Raw genomic sequence first — 21,684 nt, forward strand, 5'->3', positions numbered from 1 at the left:
TGGCAACATGGAACATTGTCAGCTGATCCGCAGTGTGAAAAGGACGCCAACATCTTCGACACGTCGGGCCACGCCACCGCAGTTGCGATGTTGTTCTCACCGTTTGCATTTGTACAGGTGCTGGTGACTGGGCTTGGTCTGCTAACGCCTACTGCTTCGACTCGGCTCTTCAAGATAAAGGACGGATGGTGTGCTGACGCATCAACTAGGACCGCTGCCCTTGGAATGAAACAGTGTGTCCTATCCTCGAGCCGGCCGCTACCGACACCACCACTTCTGGACATGGGAGCACCCTTCGTTTGGCAACATGGAACATTGTCAGCTGATCCGCAGTGTGAAAAGGACGCCAACATCTTCGACACGTCGGGCCACGCCACCGCAGTTGCGATGTTGTTCTCACCGTTTGCATTTGTACAGGTTAGTTACCACGATTCCTACGCCTTTCGTGATAACAATGTCTGTCTTGTTGCGGTGTCGTGGCCACCCGATTGTTGCAAGCGTTTTCGTACTGCGGCTTTGTACCTGTGGCGTCTTTTGTTATTAGGTGGTGATATTGAGTCGAACCCTGGTCCGATACAAAGGCGCAAGAGGAGAAGCTTGACTTAGTGAGCGATGCAATTAAGCGTCTCGAGACAAATAACGCGAGCCTTCTAGAATCTGTAAAAAAAGCTCTAGAAATGCATAGCATCCTTAAGAAAGACTTAGACGCGCTAACTATACGCGTCGATGAGCTTGAATCCAAATGTGTGCCTATGCCTCCAACGCAACTTCCAGAAACCTGTGACAGCAACGTTCGCAAACTCCAAGAGAAAATTGATGACCTCGAAAACCGTTCACGAAGATCGAATGCACTGTTTTTTGGCATTGCAGACACCGACCATTCAGAAACGTGGGACAGTACCGAGGCTATAGTTCAAGAATTTTGTAAAAATAAACTGGAGGTTTCAGTACAGTCTATTGCCAGGGCCCACCGCCTGGGTCGGTTCTCAGCCGAGAAAAATCGGCCAATAATAGCTAAATTCTACAATGAAAAAGAAATCGAGGCTCTGCTCAGCAATGGCAGCAAGCTGAAGGAAACAGATTTCAGGATAGCACGGGACTACTCAGTTGCTGTGCGCGATAAGCGCCGAAAGCTTTGGCAGTTCTCGAAGGGTGATCGTCCCCGCCTTGCTTTCACCAAGCTCATTTTAAATGATGACGCTTATGTCTGGGACACGGATGCCAACTGCGCTGTCCGTTTACAAACATCTGGAAATGATGCGCCACAGGCAGGGGACGGCGCCCACGGAAGTGCAGACGAATGACCCAATCATTCTCCTGCCTCAGCTCAAGTAATCAACCCTTCTTTGCCGTCAGTTCATAAGCCTTGTCATGATACCGCATTAACTTTCCTCTATACAAATACCAGAAGTATCCTCTCTAAAGCTGTTCCCATTTCCTCGCTCATCGATTCAAGCTCTGCATCCTTAATCGCGTTCACGGAAACATGGCTTACGGAGAATGTTCCCGACGACAGCATTTTTGTTACCGAGGCGACGTTTAACATATTTAGCTGCGACAGGTCAAATCGGAGAGGCGGTGGTGTCCTGTTGGCAATAAAAAAAGAATTATCATGTGTACCCATCGTAATTTCTACGTTTCTTGAATGTGTATGGGTGTTGTTAAACGATAGTAGTATTGACATACTTATTGGTGTTTTTTATCGCCCCCCTGTTATGGGCAGTGCTTTTGTTGAAGAGTTCTATCGCATTTTGAGTGAAGTGTGTAACCGATTTCCAAATTGTGTGTTATTAATATTTGGGGATTTTAATTATCCACGCATCAATTGGGCAACGCTATCTGTCACGGAGAGTGAAAGAGAATCGAATGCATTTCTTCAGTCATGTTTAGATTTTTCATTATCCCAACTTATCATGCAACTCACATGGTGCACTGCCACATGCTCCAGTATTCTTGACCTAATCCTTACCAATATCCCTGACATCTGCGCCAACATTAGTCACCTACATACTGGTCACCTAGATGGGCTCTCCGATCATGACGTCATTACTGGGAACATTGTTTGTCGGCATAACAGTAGGAAGATCATTGAAAAAAAAATTAAATGCTATAGCAGAGCTAACTTTGAAGGAATGAATGCACAATTATCTTTTTTTGCAGACCAGTTTCTTAATGACTTCTTGTCCCGTACAGTTGAAGAAAACTGTGTCGCGTTCAAAAATATGTTTACTGACGTCGTTAGCAAGTATATACCGTCCATAACAATTAGGAGTAGGAGCTCTACGCCATGGTTTAACAAGCAACTTCGGCGTATAAACCACAAAAAAAAGCGATTGTACAGGCAAGCCCAGAAATCCGGTCTTTCATCATTGTGGCTTAAGTACAAACAGTGCGACAAAGAATACCAAGAGTTACTTAAATCAAGTCGTCATCACTTTTTTAACCACGACCTATCATCTATGCTGACTAACAATCCTCCCAAATTTTGGCAAGTAATAAATCCAAGCAATCATCCAGATGTAACACTTACCGACACCACAGGCGCCACTGCTCCCGAGTCAAAGTGTGCACAAATATTAAACAATGCATTCTCGTCTGTGTTTACCCGCGAGGACGTCACTTCATGCCCAAACATAGGTACACTTTCCGATATCATCATGCCACAGATAAATATTAGCGAGTCCGGTATCTTATCACTACTTAATAATCGTAAGGTATCATCTGCATCTGACCACGTTGGATTCAACAACAAGTTGCTTAAAAGTACATCGCAAAGCATTTCGGGAATCTTGTGCGCTCTTTTTTCACAGTCTTTGTCATCCGTCAGAATTCCAAATGATTGGCGTACAGCCAATGTTATACCAATTTTTAAATCTGGCGATCGCTCATCACCGCTTAACTACCGGCCTATTTCGTTAACTAGCACCGTTTGCAAACTACTGCAACATATCATACATTCTCAAATCATAAAATACTTAGAAGAACATAACATAATCTTCAAATACCAGCCCGGCTTTCGCAAGGGATATTCATGCGATGGGCAACTTGCAGGGTTTACTAATGACTTGCTTTCATGTATTGACGCTGGCAACCAAGTCGACGCGATATTCTTAGATTTTTCTAAAGCTTTTGACCGCGTTCCTCACCACAGGCTACTGCTGAAACTAAAACATTTTAACATTGACGCACAAGTCATTGCATGGATAAAAGATTTCTTCTCATTTCGAACTCAAGTCACAAATATTAATCATCACAACTCTTTTATTCCTGTCACGTCCGGCGTTCCCCAAGGGAGCGTGCTTGGCCCTTTGCATTTTCTAATCTATATTAATGACTTGCCTAACTGCATGTCGTCCAGAGTAAGACTGTTCGCCGATGATTGCGTATTTTACCGTACCATTTCTACTGACACTGACCATCAAGCATTGCAGTCAGACCTCAACGCAATAAACAGATGGTGTTCAGACTGGCAAATGACCCTAAATGATACTAAAACTAAGTGCATGTCATTTACACACTCCTCTTCCCGTATTCCAACTTCATACTTTATAGGTAACAACGTTGTCGAACTTACTACCACGTACAAATACTTAGGAGTCAACTTGCAATCGGATCTAACATGGCATCATCACATCAACGTTACTCTTGCATCTGCTAACCGTTCTTTCGGAATCATGAAACACAGACTAAAGCAAGCGCCTTCACATCTAAAGAAACTCGCGTACATCAAGTTAATCAGGCCTAAAATTGAATATGCATGTGCCATCTGGGACCCGAGCCAAGACTACATTATACGTAACATTGAATCCCTGCAAAGCCGTGCTGCTCGCTTCATTTTTTCAGATTATTCTCCGTACTCCAGTGTTTCATCTTTAAAATTCGTGCCGAACTGCATCCGCTATCACTACGACGGAAACACGCCCGCTTATCTCTCTTTCACAAACTTTATCCTCATGATCGTTTGCGCGACGACTTCTTTCAGTCACCCCCTGTCATTTTTCCTCGCCGTGATCATCCCTGCAAAGTCAAACGCCCAGCATGCCACTCGGCCCATTACGCACAATCATTCATCCCCAAAACCATAGCTGACTGGAATAACCTACCATCAGATATTGCCACTGAAGTTAACACCGATCAATTTCATCAAATGCTGTGGACTCATATCAGAATTTGACGTCTCTGTGCGTTTTTTATTTCAGGACTAATTTAATACCTATGCATCTTGTTCGATATCGTATTGTAGTTTTTTCTTTTTGCGTTATCCTTGAACCCCCAGTGTTTCAATTTTCACACTTTTATCTTATCTTCATTCGAACTTTATTCCACTTCTAATATTGGTGTTTGCGTATTTTGTGGTTTTCTTGCTATGTTTGCTGAAATTGTTTATTCTTACTATTTTGTTTCTAGCATGTTCTTATTAGTGTGTTTCGTGTGCCCCCCCTATGTAACACCCTCTTGCAGGGGGCCTTTAGGGTATTTGAATAAATAAATAAATAAATAAGGAATAAAAGAGGCCCAAGTACGCTGTCTTGAGGTACACCAGAGGTAACGGGTGAAATACCTGAATGAGATTTTTTAACATCGACGAACTGTTTTCTGTTGGAAAGATAGGTTTTTATCCATTCGACAAATGCTGTTGGAAGACCAAGATGCTGAAGTTTAAAGATGAGCTTATTGTGCATGACGCGATCAAACGCCTTGCTGAAATCTAAAAAATGACGTCAACCTGTCCAGCATTGTCAATCGATGAAGAGAATTCATGAACTGTAGTGACGAGCGGAGTAACCGTAGATAAACCTCTTCCAAAACCATGTTGAAAGGGAGACAGGATGTTACTTTTTTCCAGAAATGACATAAGATATTTAGATATAACATGCTCCATAAGCTTGCAGGTACCTGAAGTTAGCGAAATGGGACGGTAATTGTTAACGTTCAAACGATCACCTTTCTTAAAAATTGGAACAACGCGAGCTAAGCGCCAGTCATCAGGGACAACAGAATCTTTTAATGAAAGTTCGAAGAGGCGAGTTAAAATGTGGGCTAATGGTTCGGAATAACGACGTAGAAACTTATTAGGGATAACATCAGGCCCCACTGCCGATTTCGTTTTTAAGTTTAGCAGCATGTTTAGTACGCCTTCATAGCTTATAAAGTCACCTGATATATCAGATCCCGACGCCTGAAGTTCCAAATCTGGATCACTCGAGGCAAAGACAGAATGAAAGAAACTATTGAAGTGATTTGCAATATCCCCAGGAATCTCAGAGACCATGCCGTCAATAGATAGCTGATTTACCTCATCTTTAGAATCACGTAGGTAACGCCAAAACTTCTAAGGGCTCTTAAGAAGTTGGGCAGTGCGTGCGAAAAGTAGTTTTTTTTTGCTTCGGAAAGCTTAGAAGCTAGCTGAGTTTTCAGCGTGCGAAAACAGGTAGATTTATGACCGCTTCGTTTAGCGCGTTTAATTTTTCGATGCAAATGAATGATTTCTCTAGTAATCCACGGATTAGGCTTATTTGCACGTACACGCTGGTTGGGAACAAAATTTTGACTGCAAAAGTGAATAGTCTCCTTAAGTGTAGTCCATATTGCTGTGACGTCGCTAGGCAGGTTATCACATAAATCCCAGAGTTTGTCTAGGATCGCAAGATCATCGGCGCGTGAAAAATTTTTTACAGTGTTATTGTTCGCTATCTTATGGTTTTTCTGGGCATCAAGCAGCAAAGACAAATGAACGCTTTTGTGATCAGAGATACCCGAGTCAACATGCACACTGTATTCAGATAAACTAGCGCTCACAAATACCAAATCAAGAATTGAACGAGCGTTACCCACTTCTCTACTGAAATCAGAGACAGTCTGCACCAAATCACATATCAGCATAATATTCAAAAGAGGGTTGGTTGAATCATTAAAAACACAATCAGGGTTAGCCCAATCAAGTAAAGGAAGGTTGAAATCACCAGCGAGAATAAGGCGGTCATCTTTGAACAAAGACATATGATCATACAGCTCAACCAAGAAATCGGGGGAGGCAGATGGTGGTCTGTACACTGCGCAGACTGTGAACAAACTACCCCTGCAGTTTACCCTAACAAATAAACTCTCATGGTCATCTATCTGGTTAAGAACAGTGCCATTCAAACAGTTTTTTATTATGACGGCTACGCCCCCACCACGGGTAGGTCGGCCTCTTCGGAACATTTTATGTGACGCAGGGACAATAACACTGTCAGTGATGCCGTCATGCAACCAAGTTTCTGTAATTATCATTATGTGGAGATCATGGGCCAAAATCAGGAACTCAAGCTAGTCAACTTTATTGGCAATACTCTGCGCATTCAAGTTCACTACCCGTAACTCTTTGGGCGCAGTGGATGCATTCCGTCATGTCTCTACGGCGTTCCGAGAAGGAAGCGCGACGCGTGTGTTATTAACTTCGTCCCAAACGAACAGGTTACCGTCAATCTTCAACGTATCATAAACAAGATACACCTTTTGTTTATTATCTCTTTCTGCCTTCGAGCTTTCCCAAAGCAGTTTGCGTTTGCGCAGCGTGTGCTGGCTGTAATCGTTTTGCAGGTATATATTGCTACCTTTGAGCTTGCTTACGTTCCGCCAGACGGCTAGTTTTTCATTAAAATCTTGGAAGTACGCAATGACTGGTCTGCGAGTTCCGCTGAGCCCAAGACGGTGAATGCGAGCGACGGACGTGCACTGGACGCCCAGTTTTACACCAAATACATCCGAAATCACCTTACTTCTCAGTGTTTCTTCACTTTCATCCGGGGATTCATCAATGCCATACACAACAACGTTAGAACGATGACTGCGGTCCTCAAGATCCGTTAATTTGTCCTTTTGCCATGTAATAATGCTCTGAAGGGAAGCGGTAGAATTTTCTAAAGTAGCAATGTCAGGGGACTTTACATGCATTTCTTTCAGCTGTCCATCTAAAGAACGCAACCGAGAATCGACATCACGCAACAGTTGCTGATTTTCTGACACACAGTTTTTAATGGATTCAAGCTCTTTAAAGATTCGAGTCTGAGCTTCCAAAATACACTGAAACATATCTTCGACTGAAGGTCCAGGGTTTTGCTCAACATCGCCGCAGAGTAGCATTTTGCACATGAAGTAAAATTCATACACCAGGTTCATATAAGTGCGTGGGCACGGCACAACAAGAAAAATTTCGTTGCCAGAACGAACTTTTGAGAAGGAACAACTAACCTGTGTTGTGAAAAAGAATTTCGTGGTAAGCGACATGATGCCAATCGCTTCGCCGCGCCCACTGCCGAAGAACTGCTGTGGAGGCTCTTTTATAGCTGGGTTCAGTGTCGACGTAACGGATGTGCGAATGTCGGGTAGAAAAGTATCCGGCTTGCTGGCCATGAACGGAGGATGCGCAGAAAAGGCAGCGTCCACAGCGCAGCTTGAAACCTTTGGCCATGTACACATGCCGTTGACAGTTGATGAATCGGCGATCACACACAGGAGAAGCTATGTTGTGAAAAAGAATTTCGTGGTAAGCGACATGATGCCAATCGCTTCGCCGCTCCCACTCAATAAGTTCGCCTCCTCTACGGCTGCAGTGATCTGCCAGATCCATTTGTGTTGCGCCCGTGCGCTAAATTGCGCAAAAGGTGACAGAGAGCGATCGGTGATAATCACACAAGTGACCACGACAGAACTTCGATAGTGACAAGTGCAGCCTAAATGAAACTGTGCATGCTGCCATACTCATACTTGAGGTTTGACCGCAGAATTGATGCACGTTTTGTCAACAAACGCAGCTGTATCTTCGGCACCGTGTGTGGCGTTACGTGGCCTGTGTTCAGAAGCGCTGTTTTTAATTACATCATAAAGACTGCCAATACGCTCAATCTAGCGTTGTTTGATTTACAATGCAGCGCCCAACATGGTTCCTACGTCGTAAACCTTCGAAAAATTTTTCACTCAGTTTCCAAGCCATCACCCGGAAACGTGTGTTTGTGTAACGCAAGGAAGTATTCAGTGTGATTTCGGTGATCACTCTGGTTGTCAGCGCATCACTGGCGCATAATCTGCGTCGCAAGGCTGCCTAATGACAGATAAAAATGTCTGGTCTTTTAAGCCGCGTGGACATGGGCATATACATAGTCGGCGCTTAAATTTGTTGGAAAATAATGTTGCACCCGCAGTCGCATTTCAAAGCGCGTGCCAAAAACTCCTCTAGGACAAGGGATTTCAAGGACTTGTGCTGAGGTATTCGGGCTCCAGGAAGAGAGCAATAAACTCCACTACACAGAGTGGAGAAATCGCGGGCTCCACATAAGGCAAGAAAATCGCCGAATAAACTGCGCAACTTTTCAATTAAGTACACAAGCCTTTTGCCCCTTCCCCTTACTGTTTCTAAACATTGAGAAAAGCCTAGGAAAACGCGCAGTTTTGATTTCGACATCATTTTGTACAGCTAAAAATTCAAAGGTGTAAAATCTGCGATGAAATGCGGTGTGCATCCTGGCTAAAACCGTGTGCACATTTTGCATTTTAACGCGATCAAAATGCAGCCGCCGAGGTCGGAATGTGGCTCCATGGCCCTGGGCACAACATTTGAATGCCACTTCGGCTAAGTCGGCCTTAGCGTTGTGGGTTGTTCGCCTTACGCGAAGACACGGAAAATATCTTGTAGTAACCGCGTGTACAATGCCGTGGGGGCAGCCATATACATGCCGACATGCCTGTTTTCGCGCTATTTCTCCTGAAATCATTCATTTATTTCTCTGTAGCCTCTTCAAAACAAATTACTTTACATGAATTCCAGTGAAGTGTAGTACTTTTAAAAAGCCACGCTAACACTGGACCCCAAAAGATTTAGGCAGGCGCTGATGCACTCACGTTTCCTTCACAGTGATTGGTCCGTCGATGGCCGGTTGGTATCTGTGCACCGTGACCAGCCTGTAGGGGTGACCAACGGCCAGCGGCGTCTTCAGCCGCACGATGAGGAAATCGGCATCGTGGCTCACGGTGTCAACGGCCAATCCCCATGGCCTGGAGCAAGGCGACGCCGTGCCATCCAGCATGGCCACGCGTATGTCCTTGACGGTGTCCGCCTTGGCCTTGAGCACCACCTTATCGGTGGCCTTGTACACATGGAGATGTGCTTCGACGCGTGCACTGATGTTCATAGTTGGCCCCAAGGTCGCCCCTTCGAGAACAATCAAGGAGCATGAGGAATGCTCTCTCGGCTTTCTCAAGTTCATAGATTTGCATGACGTATTGGTATAGCTGCAACGTTTAGACGTTTAAGTATGCACTAGTCTTTTGCTTGGCCTTACTTATTCCTTGTACGAACGAGCCCGCATCGTGAACTTACCATAATGGAGTTGCCTTTCTTGTAAAGTGCAACCAAGAATTACCGTAGAACGGAAATATGAGCCCAGTTAGCGCCAATGGCTGCAGATTTTTTCATGCCAACCATGCACGCTGCAGCAAACCAAGTAATATCCTAAATATTGTTAAAAATACGTTAATATGACCTCAGCTCAATAGAGATCGACAGACTCCTTGAAATCATAAATATAAAGTAATGTGTATTCATAAAATCTAAATTGAAGCGACCTGTACTTTGCAATGTTATCTGAGAATAAATTATTAAATGCAACGCATTTCACACCGGGAACCTTAATGTGTATATTCTAATTGTTTTAGAGCGATGTCTCACCACTTTTATCTTGCTCAAAAGCCTGCACATCTTCCAAGCAGCTAGGGTTCTGTTGCTATGTTCGCACCTGATCACTTTTTCCACGTGAACGCCGTATTATTTCACACGAAAAACGATAGGAAGCAGTTCCTTTTTTAAACTTTGGCCTTCATTTTGTTCTTACCTACAGTATACAATCAATGTTACGATGTTCATTGAAAGTACTCGACTGCTAAAGCTTGTAGAATCAGCTGATTGTTTCTGAGCGCAGAACAGTCAGTGGGCTGACCTTGTGATGCAGTCTGCGCCTTACCTCCCGTTTCCACAGTATTCTTTTCACAAAAATTCAGTGACTGAACATGAAAAAAAAAACAATTGGCAGTGGTTTAGCTCTGGTTAAACCTGGAGGAGTGCGAAAGTAACGAGGAGAGAGAGAGAGAGAGAGAGGCGGTGGAGAGCACGTGGTAGAGGCGGCGGCGGCACGTCTGAGTCACCCGCGCAGCGACGGCGGCGGAGCGCCATCCGTGCGCCGTGTGACGTCACTGTTCTTATCGCATGCGCAGTATGGCCTTTGATCAGCTCCGCGAAATGGCTCGGCGACTCGCGTCGTGTTGCTTTCCCAACAAAAACTGCACCCTCACTTTGGAGCTGTGGCTTGGGTTATCTTATGCACAAGGTGACTTCTTTTATTCTTTAAAAAATAACGCTCATGATCTGGCCATTTCTGACTTCACTAGGTGTGCATTGGCCTCGGTGGACGCGTAACGAGACAGCAGTTGCCGTTATGAGACCACAAACTCAAACCGGGGATTTTTTAAATATTCACCGAGGCTCAGGCTGAATGCGTACTTTAAGAGTTAGGTGCGAAAAAGGAGGGAATCTAAAAATAACTAAAAACGTGTTGCATTTTAGAAATTTCTGTAAATATATTTATTCTGAACTCAATACCGTCTTCATAGTTGCGATTACAGGATAAGTTAGTCGTTAAGAAAAGGAAATTTAAGTAATTAGCTGCACAACTGTGGCCGCTATGCTGTCACCGTGCGCCCGCCGAATCCTACTCCACCAGGGCAGCATTCGTCTAAGCGAAAGCGTAACCGATCTGCACAGCTACAGAGCTTTGAGAAACGTCCTCTGTACTTAAAAAAGGACCGCAAAAAAGCGGAGCCCATGCAATTAGAAACGAACCGCACATAATCCGTAATAATATGAAAGAACCATGCCAAAGAAGTGTAGTGTACCTCAGTACGTTAGCGTTTATTCAGCGAAGTTCAGTAATCCTGAGCCTGCAATGACCGAAAGAACCGCGAGTACACCTCCCATTGCTCTAAAGTAGTAATAAATGGGCTGCATTTGAAAGCATTGGCAACTGCCAAAACAAGCGTGGTAATATTATTCATATCTCGTAGTGGGTAACGCTATGGATAGCGAACTACAATTGCCTGCTCAAAGATACAGGTCGAATGAGCATTTGAGAAGGCAGACAAGTCACTTTCTCCCTCGCCTGCGTGACCCGAGGCTAATTGAAATTGCGTGTTGCAAGGCTAGACGCCGTATTAAGGCTGGTTAATATGCGGCGAGGGTAAGAGCACCATCTGCGGAATGTTTCTGGCTTTTTCTCGGTAAAATATTCTTTAGCCGCACTCGGCAAAGAAGTGTTTCGGGTGACTATGCGAGGTTTGGTACACCTAATGGACTCCCCGCCCCCCTTGCCACAAAACATTAGAATGAGAACACAATGTTTAATCGCTTATGAACAGACGTCCGCTTCGGAGTACCTTAAGGCGCATGACACTCGGCGTGTCTCAGCTGTGACAGAGGTGCAGTCACTGCCCCTCTAGTGCGGACCGCTCGAGCAAAACGCAACAAGTGCAATTAGACAACAACTCATGAGCATCAGGGCAACGTGCTTGTGCCCAGTTTGCCTACAGGTCAATGCAGCTCTACTTCCGCTCAAGCGTAGTCTCTAAAAACAGGCAGCTCTGACGTGGTGTCATTTTTATATTGGCAAGTATGCCGTTTGGGCAGACTACACACGAATGATGCTAATTGCACTAGGCACTGGTGTAGGCTCTTTTCCAAAAGTAACCAATCAACACGGTATCTTTCTTAGTCGTGCAGAGAAGCTAGCAGCATCCTTTAAGCTGTAAATGTATGTAGATAAGGAGAACCACTTTAAGCACCTTTCGTGACCATTTCGTGTTTTGGTCGGCCGTATAGGTACCGCTGTAAAGCTGCGAAACCAACACCATTTTCTGCTTACTTCTGGCAAAGGCGGCGCAAAGCTATTCTTTTTATACTCTTGCGTAGAATGGGAGAATTGAGGGTGGTCGATGGTCTGTGCTTTAATCATGACCTCTATGGGCACCCTTTTCTACTACAGGCGGCATTCTTATCGCGAATTATTGCACGTATGGGCCAACTACTGCAAAGGCATTGCCGGTCAGGTCGCCAATCACGGCACTAGAATAATAATAAAAAGCTCGTATTCTGGCTCTACCACTCGCTGATCGCTGGCGTGAGGCAGGCCCACATAATTCGGGTGCTTAAGATCAATCCAGACAATATGGAAATCAAGGGTGACACACAGCTTGAAAAGGTTAGCTATTAAGTTTTTATCATTTCATCGCTGAAAGTAAGTCAGCTACGTTCGCCCAAATGAAAACTGACTAGTCCGCCTGGGATGCGCCCATCTCAGTATTGGGGTAAATAACCACGGCAGAAATTACAGGCGGTACGTCGTCAGTTTCGCTGCTCAGACTAGCTGATTTGTAATTTCCAGCTTTTCCAGCAGGTGTAGACCCTTCATAGAAGCATCAGGATGCCCAGCCGAACATACCACTCTGCGCTAGGGGACACTAAAAGCGGGTATTCGCCGTTTTGTTCTTCATGTTGTCCTCAAAGCCACGCACATGCGCTAACTGCAGGCAAAAGACACAGCAGAAGCTCTACAAAGCTCACAGAGAACAGCTTCCCTCATAGTCTGTTTAGAGCAAGCACGCCTGACGAAAACACCCCTGCAAGTGTGCCTGGTGAGAGATGAAACTCAGGGTGCCATTGACGGCACTTTTCAGCAGGTACTCAATAACCGCTTCTCAATGAATATGCTTATAAAATTTTATGAAGCATAACGAGCGATTCTCCTAAATGTTGGGCGCAATTATTCCTTCGGTCATCAGCAGTTCTGACTGTGTGTGCCAGCTGCATTGCGACGTATACAGTATTCTTTCGTTCTTTAAAACTCCTCGAACACCAGCGGCTAAGAGCATCCCTCTACATACCTTCGCCACTCAGCACGCACACATGCCATGCTGTACATGAGAAGACGTTACTCCGCGAATAGGTATGATGTGTCGAGTATCGGCTGCCTTCTATTTGCATTGTGCTGTAATGATTCGCGGCAAGGGACTGCTTTCTCACCGGTCAGGTACACAGTTATGTCATAACTCTCCGGCTGGACGTCATCCGGCAGGCCACCGTGATGCTTGTCTTGGCCTACTGGCTGAATAATGGGCTTGTCCAGGCCATATCCCTCCCGAGACGCAACACACCGAACAGGCGGTGGGTGCGGCCCAGTTGGGTCGTCTCTGGTTCCTGGGGCACCTCCCGTGGTTGTCGAGGATGCCGGGCTGAACACTACTCGTGGAGGGCGAGTCAGCATACGCAGGACTAAACCGCCGAAAATTCCGACAATGATGACAACTAGCAGAACCATTAAGGCCATATCAGGGGTGAGCGCACTCTTCGGAGAAGCAGCCTGCGAAGGTGGTGGCGCTGGCACATTTCGGGTCACGATCGTGTTTGCCGGTTTGATCAGGCTTCGCACCGCCTGGGTGGTACCCACCTTTGGGGCCTGCACAAAGAGATGGTATTAATGACTGTGATGTCAAGATCACAGTCAGTGTATCTGCAGCGGAAACAAATTCTGAAACCTATATTTCCACACACAGCTGATAGCATATACCAAGCAATATGAGGGAAACAAAAGAAATTTCTCTTACAGATACGTCATCCATAAGCGTTGTATGCCAGGGGAACATTTTGTAGCCTTTTAATGGCATGCCAAACATATCCCTTACAAACGCAGTACACGTCCTTACAGCGGTGGGAGGCGATGCTGACCAGCGATCGTATTGAGGACCAAAAAGCAGCTCCGTCTGACAACTAACGCCAGTGAAGGTCTTGAATGCGGACCCCACCATAAGCTTCAAGAAACATTCTCCTTTTTATCATTCAATTTTACCTACATACCTACCTAAGCAATGCACATCCTATGCAGCACAAAAAGATTGGGACAACAGCGGCCAAATAGTGGCGGAAATTGGCATGAATATGGATCCTACATCGGCATTTGAGGAACCCGAGACTACTTCCAACAATGGCCCCTTATTCATGTCATGACAGGGCCTATGCTCAGCGAGGCATTGGCCCATCGTCAATGCTCGGGCTGGGCCTATTTGCAGCCATTCTGTCAACAGTGGCCCGACGTTCGCGCCAAGACTATGCCCATATTGAGCCACTCGAGTAAAATGGTCCACCATTCGCACCGACACTAGGCCCATATTCAGCCGGCCTATAAATAATGTCCGAGGTTTATGCAAATAAAATGCCCATGTTCAGCCAGTCAGAATAATTTCGCGCCAGCACTAGCGCCATGTGCCAGTTTTTCTTCCCTGGCTCAAGTTTCATCCCAAGCGCACCGCCAATATCATTTAGACGTGGGTTATCAATTGCAAGGCCAGTTTGAAAGTGTATGCGATGGTGCGTCCTCCTAGCTTTATTCCAGGCCCCTTGCTATGAATTCTGCAATTTTTTTTTTGTAACAACAGGCAAGCTTTCATCTAAATGCAAGTAGCATTTTGATACATGTGTCCTGGCCAACAACAATGCAGACTTATTCTGCTTGTTTTCCACCAACCGGAGCTTGTTGTGTAACGTTTTACATACAAGCAGCCAGCGGACATGCAACAAAGAAAGTAAGAAAGGACTCAAAGAAGACATTTATTGCATATACGGTGCCAGTACATCGTGAGATGCATTGCGCACGGAGCCGCTGAAGCAATGAGTCATATCGGCACTAATCGTTGCACTCCTCTTCTACGAGAACTTTTGCACTGGCTTGAAACCAATTCCTCGCCAAGCTCTTGCACGATTACCTCACTGTACATCGAAGCTGCAGAGAGATGCATGATATGAACATCAGCGATCACTTGACGAAGAAGAAGCGCAAAGAATTTCTGCATGAAAACCAGGAATGTTCAGTCTTCATCGATGCGTCGCTACAGACTGCTGCTAGCGGACATTAAGAAAGCTGCTGCAATGGACGCGACAGTAACAAACCTTTTGGATGGAGCCTCTGGCGCAGTCGCCGGAGCCTCGCTATGTTCATAAACCAGTCGTGAAGTCCGTGGGCCACGTGTTGCATGGAGAAGACGAAAGCGCTTGTAGTGCTGGCGAAATTGAAGTGCATTGAAACAAGCAAAGAACTTTATCTGTCAGCTTTCTCCGTGGCGACCGTAGCACACCAAAAAAAAATGTAATGCGATAAACGCGAAAGAAGCACCAACAATTCTCAGAAGCGCGTCCTTTTTTTATCACGACGTTCAAAGAGCAGCTCTTCATTAGAGTGAAACATGCAAGGTCTTGCAATTTGGGTAGGCTTAACCCTTTTACTTCTGATGTAGGATATGCAGGCAGGCTAAATGCGAGAATGTCAACTCTTCTCGTGTACAACTAATGTACGTGGGACTGTCGATGGGTGTTACCCGGCAACTCACTAATGGTGCATGACGGTTCCGCACTGTGAAGCCCAGAGTAATCGGCGGAGGACTTACGAAGGCTGCTCGGTGATATATGCCAGCTGCTTGCCCGCACACAGCCGCCCTGGCTTTGTCAGGGTGCTGCCCGAGAAGCCAATATGGCATTTTGCCGCAATTCACCTTCATGCAGCCCCTGTCTTTCATGCACAAACTGCATGTTTTGCCACTGCGAAGCTCTCAAGCTCTGCCCTTTTCTTAGCCCTTTGAACAAAACCGTGCAAGTGTTTATTGCCACAGTTATGCGCTCGCTGCACCCCCCCCCCCTCTCCCCCTAGAAAATATCTGCTGGCGTACAACAGTCAGTCAGGAGACCAAGCACCAAAACCACGCAGCACATATAGCTGTGAATACAGGCTGGTTTACCCGGTTTGAGCTCCGTACCGGAATGGTCTGTCCGGTTTCAGCTTCGAACCGGGAATGGTCTGTCCGGTATGAGCTCCGTACCGGAGCGGTCTGTCCAGTTTGGGATCGATACCGGACCGGTATGAACCGGTATAACCATCAAACCGGACGGGTCTCGCCGGTATGAGAGTGAGACCGGACCGGTATGAAACCGATATGTTCCGTTAAAATCCGGTTTGCCGCGATAGCGGGTTTTTCAATAGGGAGGATTCACGAGTGTTTGGAGGATGCGTCATAGGCAGTTAAAAACGTGAACAGCGGCAAGGAAACGACAACGCAGAGATGTCAAAGAATTGTCTGCGTGCAAGAGGAAAAACAACAATGAAGAGCGAACCCCATGTTTGGCGCCTCAAACGTTTGACGTGCAAACGTGGAGCTGGGCATGGATTTCTTCAAAACGGCATCAGACAGAGTAATGTCTGCGGTCGTCTGCCGCTTTCGTTCAAGCGGAGAAAAATATGTTAATATGAAAACAGAAAATAGAAAACAACAACTAAAATTAGCATGCACAATACGTGTTCTTTGAGTGTTTCCTATATGATACGCGTGGCGAACAAAGGATAACACACGTTCAAGCGACATCATCTATCAATTGAATCCGATGATTCGCCTGTAGAGTTAAAAATACGCTACATTTTATACGCACAAATGTGGGCAGGTCGGCCGTAGCCATAGTCATGTGGCCCACCCGCGCGTGTCTGCTTTAGCTCGAAATGAGTGTAGGCGCGCTACTCAGCAAGCACCAGTTCCGGCTCATTGGTAAGAAGTATTTGCGCAAAGAAAAAGCAAAAAAAAAGTAGTACAATTGCGGTCGGTAAAAAGTTGCGATCTTTAATGTGATGAAGGTGATATTTATAAGTAAAAACGTATGCAAGAGCCATCGATATCGAATACCCAAAAGTACAGCAGAATAACAAAACACTTTACGACATCAAAAAAGCTACCCAACTTAGCTTCGCGGCATTTTTGTTATACTTTCTAAAACTGCCCTACATCTACATTTTCTTTCTTGTCTCCTGCTTCTTAAAGCTGGAAATGCGCTGCAAGTTGTTCACGTCTAACGTTTATTTGCGATTAAAATCAAAGTCCCGCTTTAATCAGATCATTCCTTCTCCCCAAATGCGTCTTGCTATATATTTGTGAATTAGTTAAATTGTAGTAACGTAAAAAGCAATTTATTTGTTTGTTTTTTTTCCAGAGTGAGCATCCTGTGGGTGAGGCATTTTATCGCGATGATGTTCACCTCTGTGTTTGACGAGAGCGGGAGCTAAAAGCGTACTAGGGCCCAGAAGGGCCTGCAGTATTCTGTAAATAAATAAATAAACTTCATATCTTCTCAGGCTGTGAATAAGCAAGCGCTCTCAACACTCTACGCAGCAATCTCTTAAAAGACTAACAACGCTTGAACGCTTAACCAATTTACCGACGAGCAAGGTGTACAACCGAACGGGCGATGGCGTTTAAGCTCTGGACGAGACAGTGTGGTGACCGCTGTCTATTTTAAGGCGGAAGCCTTTAATACCTCATCGTTGTAAGCAAGAGGCGTCGACAGAAATGTCACGCTTTTCAATTGGTCGAAACGGTCGTGACGTCACAGTGAGCGAATTTCAAACGATGCCAATTGTACTTTGGCTAGTAACCATGCAACCAATTAAAGGGATCGTATAGTGATGCTCCAAGTAAGTGGGACTGAGTTTAGTTAATTGCTTGATTTACAAATTAGCCTGATTAACCCTTCTAGTCAGGCCAGATGAATAAATAAAAGCGAGTAAAAAATTGCTCGAGTTCGGGAATCGAACCCCGGTCTCCAGAGTGCGAGACGAGCATGCTAACAACTCCGCCATACCAGCATTTTTTTTTCTTGGTTTTCGAGATTGACATGAAAACAATAAGAACACTTCACCTACACTTGAGCTGATACGGCTGAAGTTAAAATTTCTTAAGTTTCACTAGATCATCTAGTAGTGTTACCGACAGGGGTGGGTCAGGCTGCGTCTGGTAACATTCCCGCAGATAAACAGCACTTTTAACAAAGTTCTCACCTGTACTACGAGTGTTTATATCCGCATGCCTTACTTGCATTCGCGTTTTCCACAAGCTGTGGAGGCCAAGAAGCATTAATAAGTCATAGGGTACCTCTTTGCGATCAACTGGTAGAAATCTGATACCATAAGGGTGCAGTGGTAGTTCTTTCTTGATGGTTCTCTGCAGGACATCGCAAAAGAATATGTCGTCCCAGCAGTCTAGGAAAACATGTTCAATTGTCTCCGGCTGCTTACATAAAAGGCAATTTGTTGTTCATGGGACAAAGATTCCTTTTTCATGGAGCCAGGTTTTAACGGGTAGTGTATTAGAGTGCAATTTGAAAAAGAATGTTTTCACTGTCGGCCGGACCGGCATCTTTTTCACCCGTTTTAAAATATCCTGCCCTGGGCCTCCAGGGTAAGGTGCACGATACAAAGGTGGCGGCAGCATAATATCACCCAGATCCTTATACAGCTTCTTTTTGGGAACGTTATACAGGTATTCTAGTGAAAACCGCACTTCCAACAACCTGAAGGAAAGGACAACCTCACGCAAATATCCGTTTACAGCACCACACATGTTTCATTTCATTTCATTTCATTTATTGAAGCCTTAAGGGCCCGTGGGCATTACATAAGGCGGGGGTGATATATTTGTCGATGCTAGAAGCGTGTCCCACCAGGCATCGGGTCCAGGATCACCGCCGCAGTGCCGAAGGAGGAAGGAAACGTGGGCCGGAGACGGGGAGTAGGGGAAGTGAAGGTAAAAAAAACTGTATTCACATATTTACATTATTTACATAGAGCGGGACTGAGAATGGCTCTCAGTGGAAGGGGAACGTCTTCGACAACCGTAGTCGACTGGAGCTAGCAGGCCTCGATGAATGTTCACGGTAGCTGCATGATCGCGCCCACGTGGTCCGAAGTGGTGGTACCAGGAATCCAGGAGCTGAATACCTCCCTCTTGTTCGTTTTCCACCTGTCATGAGGTTGCATGGGAGCACGTGCTTCATGAAGACCACTGCCTCTGGGCATGGCCTAAGTGGACACAGGTGTGACGGGAACACACAAAGAGAGTTAGGGGGGGGGGGGGGGGGGGTAGAAACACAACAGCACGTCCGCCGCCCGAAGAGGTCTCGTAGTGGTTGCAGCCAACGCTGCTGCGCGCAGAGACCTGGAGTTGTGTCCGTTCGGCTTTTGGTCACAGCTGGGCCCAAAGGTTCTTCTTGCTTCGTTGACAGCTGTAACGAGCTCAACCAGCAAAGTCCAAAGCCCAACAAGCAGAAAGCGCCAAACCGACTTTAAGAACTGCCAAGCTGTTTTCGGTCAACAAAACCTCTTTAGAGAAAATGAGCTGTAGCGTGAAATTTACGTCCTCCTCCAAAAGTTGACATGTTTGACCAAACCAGAATACACAGAGCTTGTTTAGCCAAAAGGGAGGAAAAGTTTCTAAAATTTTTGGGGGGGTGCCGTAGCACGGTTTTTGTCGCAGAAAGCCACCGCCCGTGAGAGCACAAAGGGAAGGTGGAGCTGCTGAACACACATACAAAACAGACAAAAATGATTCCCGCTAAAGCAAAAAACAAAATACAAATTTGCATAGCGGATTAACGTCCGGGGAGTCAGGAAAGGGCATTACACGGGAAAGCCTCGGCTGAGGCCATCAGCGTTGCCATTATCTCTTACGTTTCTGCAACGCATGTGAACAGAGTCCCGCAATGCCAAGCTCCAAAGTTTCGCTCTCATCCTTGTACAGGAGAGATATATGAGCAAAAGACAAAAAACAAGCATTAAACTCAATATGAGATTATGCGTCATATCTGCCCCTTGCGCGGCCGCGGTCCGACAGCTGCTTTAGCAGATGAGACATTGCATAATGCTAGGAATTTCAGCTTGCATTTCTGTACAGGCGAGTTAAATGAACAAAAAGAAACAAGCAATAAACTGAACAGGATTATTCCTCGAAACCGTCCAGAAACAGCGTTACGATTAGAGGAATTTACTGGTTCCTATTCTTCAGCCGCCCTCTGCGCGGCCGCGGTCCGATAGCTACTCTAGCAGGTGCAAAATTACACAAGGCTAGGAACTTCAGCTTGGGACCCTGCACTGTTCTTCGTCCAAGTCTCGCGGTTCTGAAGTTTAGCTTACGCTCAGAAAGCAGAATGCGAGAAGGGAGCGCACGAGTGCGAATGCCGTGCCAGCGAATCTGCCTCTCTCGGATTGGGTTCGCGCGTCGCGTTCCCTTAGCTTGTGTTCTCTTCAAGCGGCGCGTGCGAACTCTGGAGCGCTGAGGTGCCAAATTGGGGCGGGTAACCGGTTGTCCGGTTTTCTGTGCAGCAGTCAACATGAGGCGCACTTTCCCCTTAATTAACTCTTCCCGTTTGGCCACCTCTTTACGCTGCCGCTCCGTGGAAACCCTCGCTGTTGGTTTGCGGGGCGCGTCACTAGCCATCGCGGAACCGTCACAGGTTAAGTCGTCGGCGTTCGCCTCATTGTCAGTTTGTGATCCAGCCTGCTCTGGCTCACTACCGTTAGAGTTTATAAGGCTTACAGGGCCACGTTTGCCCTCTTCACCCGCGTGCTCTGCTGGCTCTGCGAATTCTGGAGCCTTCGAACTGGTGAGGACCTGCGCAGCGTTATCTCCAAAACTAAGGCCCTTTTCTTTCGGCAGCATATCCAAGCGATTTGATAAAATCGAGGGATACTGCATAGGCAGGTTTTGGGAGACGGCTGCCTCGGTCAGACGCAGCTCGAGCGGCCTCTCGATCGTGACGCGGGCAGTAAGTTGGTCGTGTTGTATACCTTTCCTATCCTTATACTGGCGGTACAGCAGGCCAGAACGGAGCTGGAAAGGTATGTTCTTCCGTGACACACCTATGTCACTTTGGTGACTCAAGTTGCATGGAGATTGGTCTTTCTCTTGCTCAGCGGTGAACGTTTCTCTGTCCACACGAAGGAGTTCGAGAACTTCCGAGTGGGGTAACACAAGATTGGAATTCAATTCCTCACCTAGCTCCAGGTCATCACTTGCGCCTGATTCGGAAGACTCACTATCGCCTGCACTACTATAGGTACTCTTTACCCCTGTGCTAGTAGTGAGTAAGTCCTGGGCTGGCTCGTCATTAGGTAGCGCGGAGCCGTCACAATTTAAGTCGCCGGCGTCCGTTTCATCGCCAGTCTTTACTAGAGCCGGCTCTGGCTCACCACTGTGAGAATTTATAGGCTTCGGGCTTACAGGTTCAGGTTTGCCCTCTTCAACCACGTGCTCTGCTGGCGCCGCGACCTCACGAGCCTTCGAAATGGTAAGGACCTTCGCAGCGTTATCTCCAAAACAAAGGCCTTTTTCTTGGGGCAGCATATCCAAGCGATTAGAGAAAATCGAGGGATGCTGCTTAGGCAGGTTTTGGGAGACGGCTGCCCCGGTCAGACGCACCTCGAGCGGGCTCTCGATCGCGACGCTGGCAATGGGCAAAGACACGCTGGTTTCAGTGGAGCATAACTCATTTTCGGGTGTTTGGTCGCGAGCGGCTGTCGTTCCCTGATCGTTGAACTGATCATTGTTTCGAGGCAGCGCTGAGGCGCATTCCTCGCTTACAATAGAACTTGCAGTTGCCACTTTCAGCGCGCGACTGCTTTCTGGAGGACTACCTTTTTGCGCTGCGCCTACGCCTATCTGGGTTGCAAGGACAATCTGTGCGGCATCGCGCTTTTCAGCTAACGCCGCGCTCTGGCTTGGAGCTCCACAGTCGCTGTC

At 46.3% G+C, this 21,684-nt stretch overlaps 1 protein-coding gene and 1 long non-coding RNA gene across 2 annotated transcripts in view; one reads left to right on the forward strand and one right to left on the reverse strand.

Annotated features, from left to right (window-relative positions):
* The window catches only part of LOC149338084 (uncharacterized), a gene marked incomplete at its 3' end in the record, with an annotated part of 200,554 nt that extends 187,154 nt beyond the window's left edge, over window positions 1-13,400 (reverse strand). The window contains exons 1-2 of the mRNA XM_089550093.1: window positions 13,106-13,400; window positions 8,881-9,190 (exon numbers count right to left, since the gene is read on the reverse strand). Coding sequence (XP_089406219.1) covers window positions 8,881-9,190; window positions 13,106-13,400 — 605 coding nt within the window. The remainder of the gene's footprint in view (window positions 1-8,880; window positions 9,191-13,105) is intronic.
* LOC149338079 (uncharacterized) overlaps window positions 1-21,684 on the forward strand; it is a 1,049,963-nt gene that overhangs the window by 426,280 nt on the left and 601,999 nt on the right. The gene's annotated exons all lie outside the window — the stretch shown is intronic.

Source organism: Amblyomma mixtum, chromosome 6 (genome assembly GCF_055824585.1).
Source record: "Amblyomma mixtum isolate Tamu chromosome 6, ASM5582458v1, whole genome shotgun sequence".
Classification (NCBI taxonomy): domain Eukaryota; kingdom Metazoa; phylum Arthropoda; class Arachnida; order Ixodida; family Ixodidae; genus Amblyomma; species Amblyomma mixtum.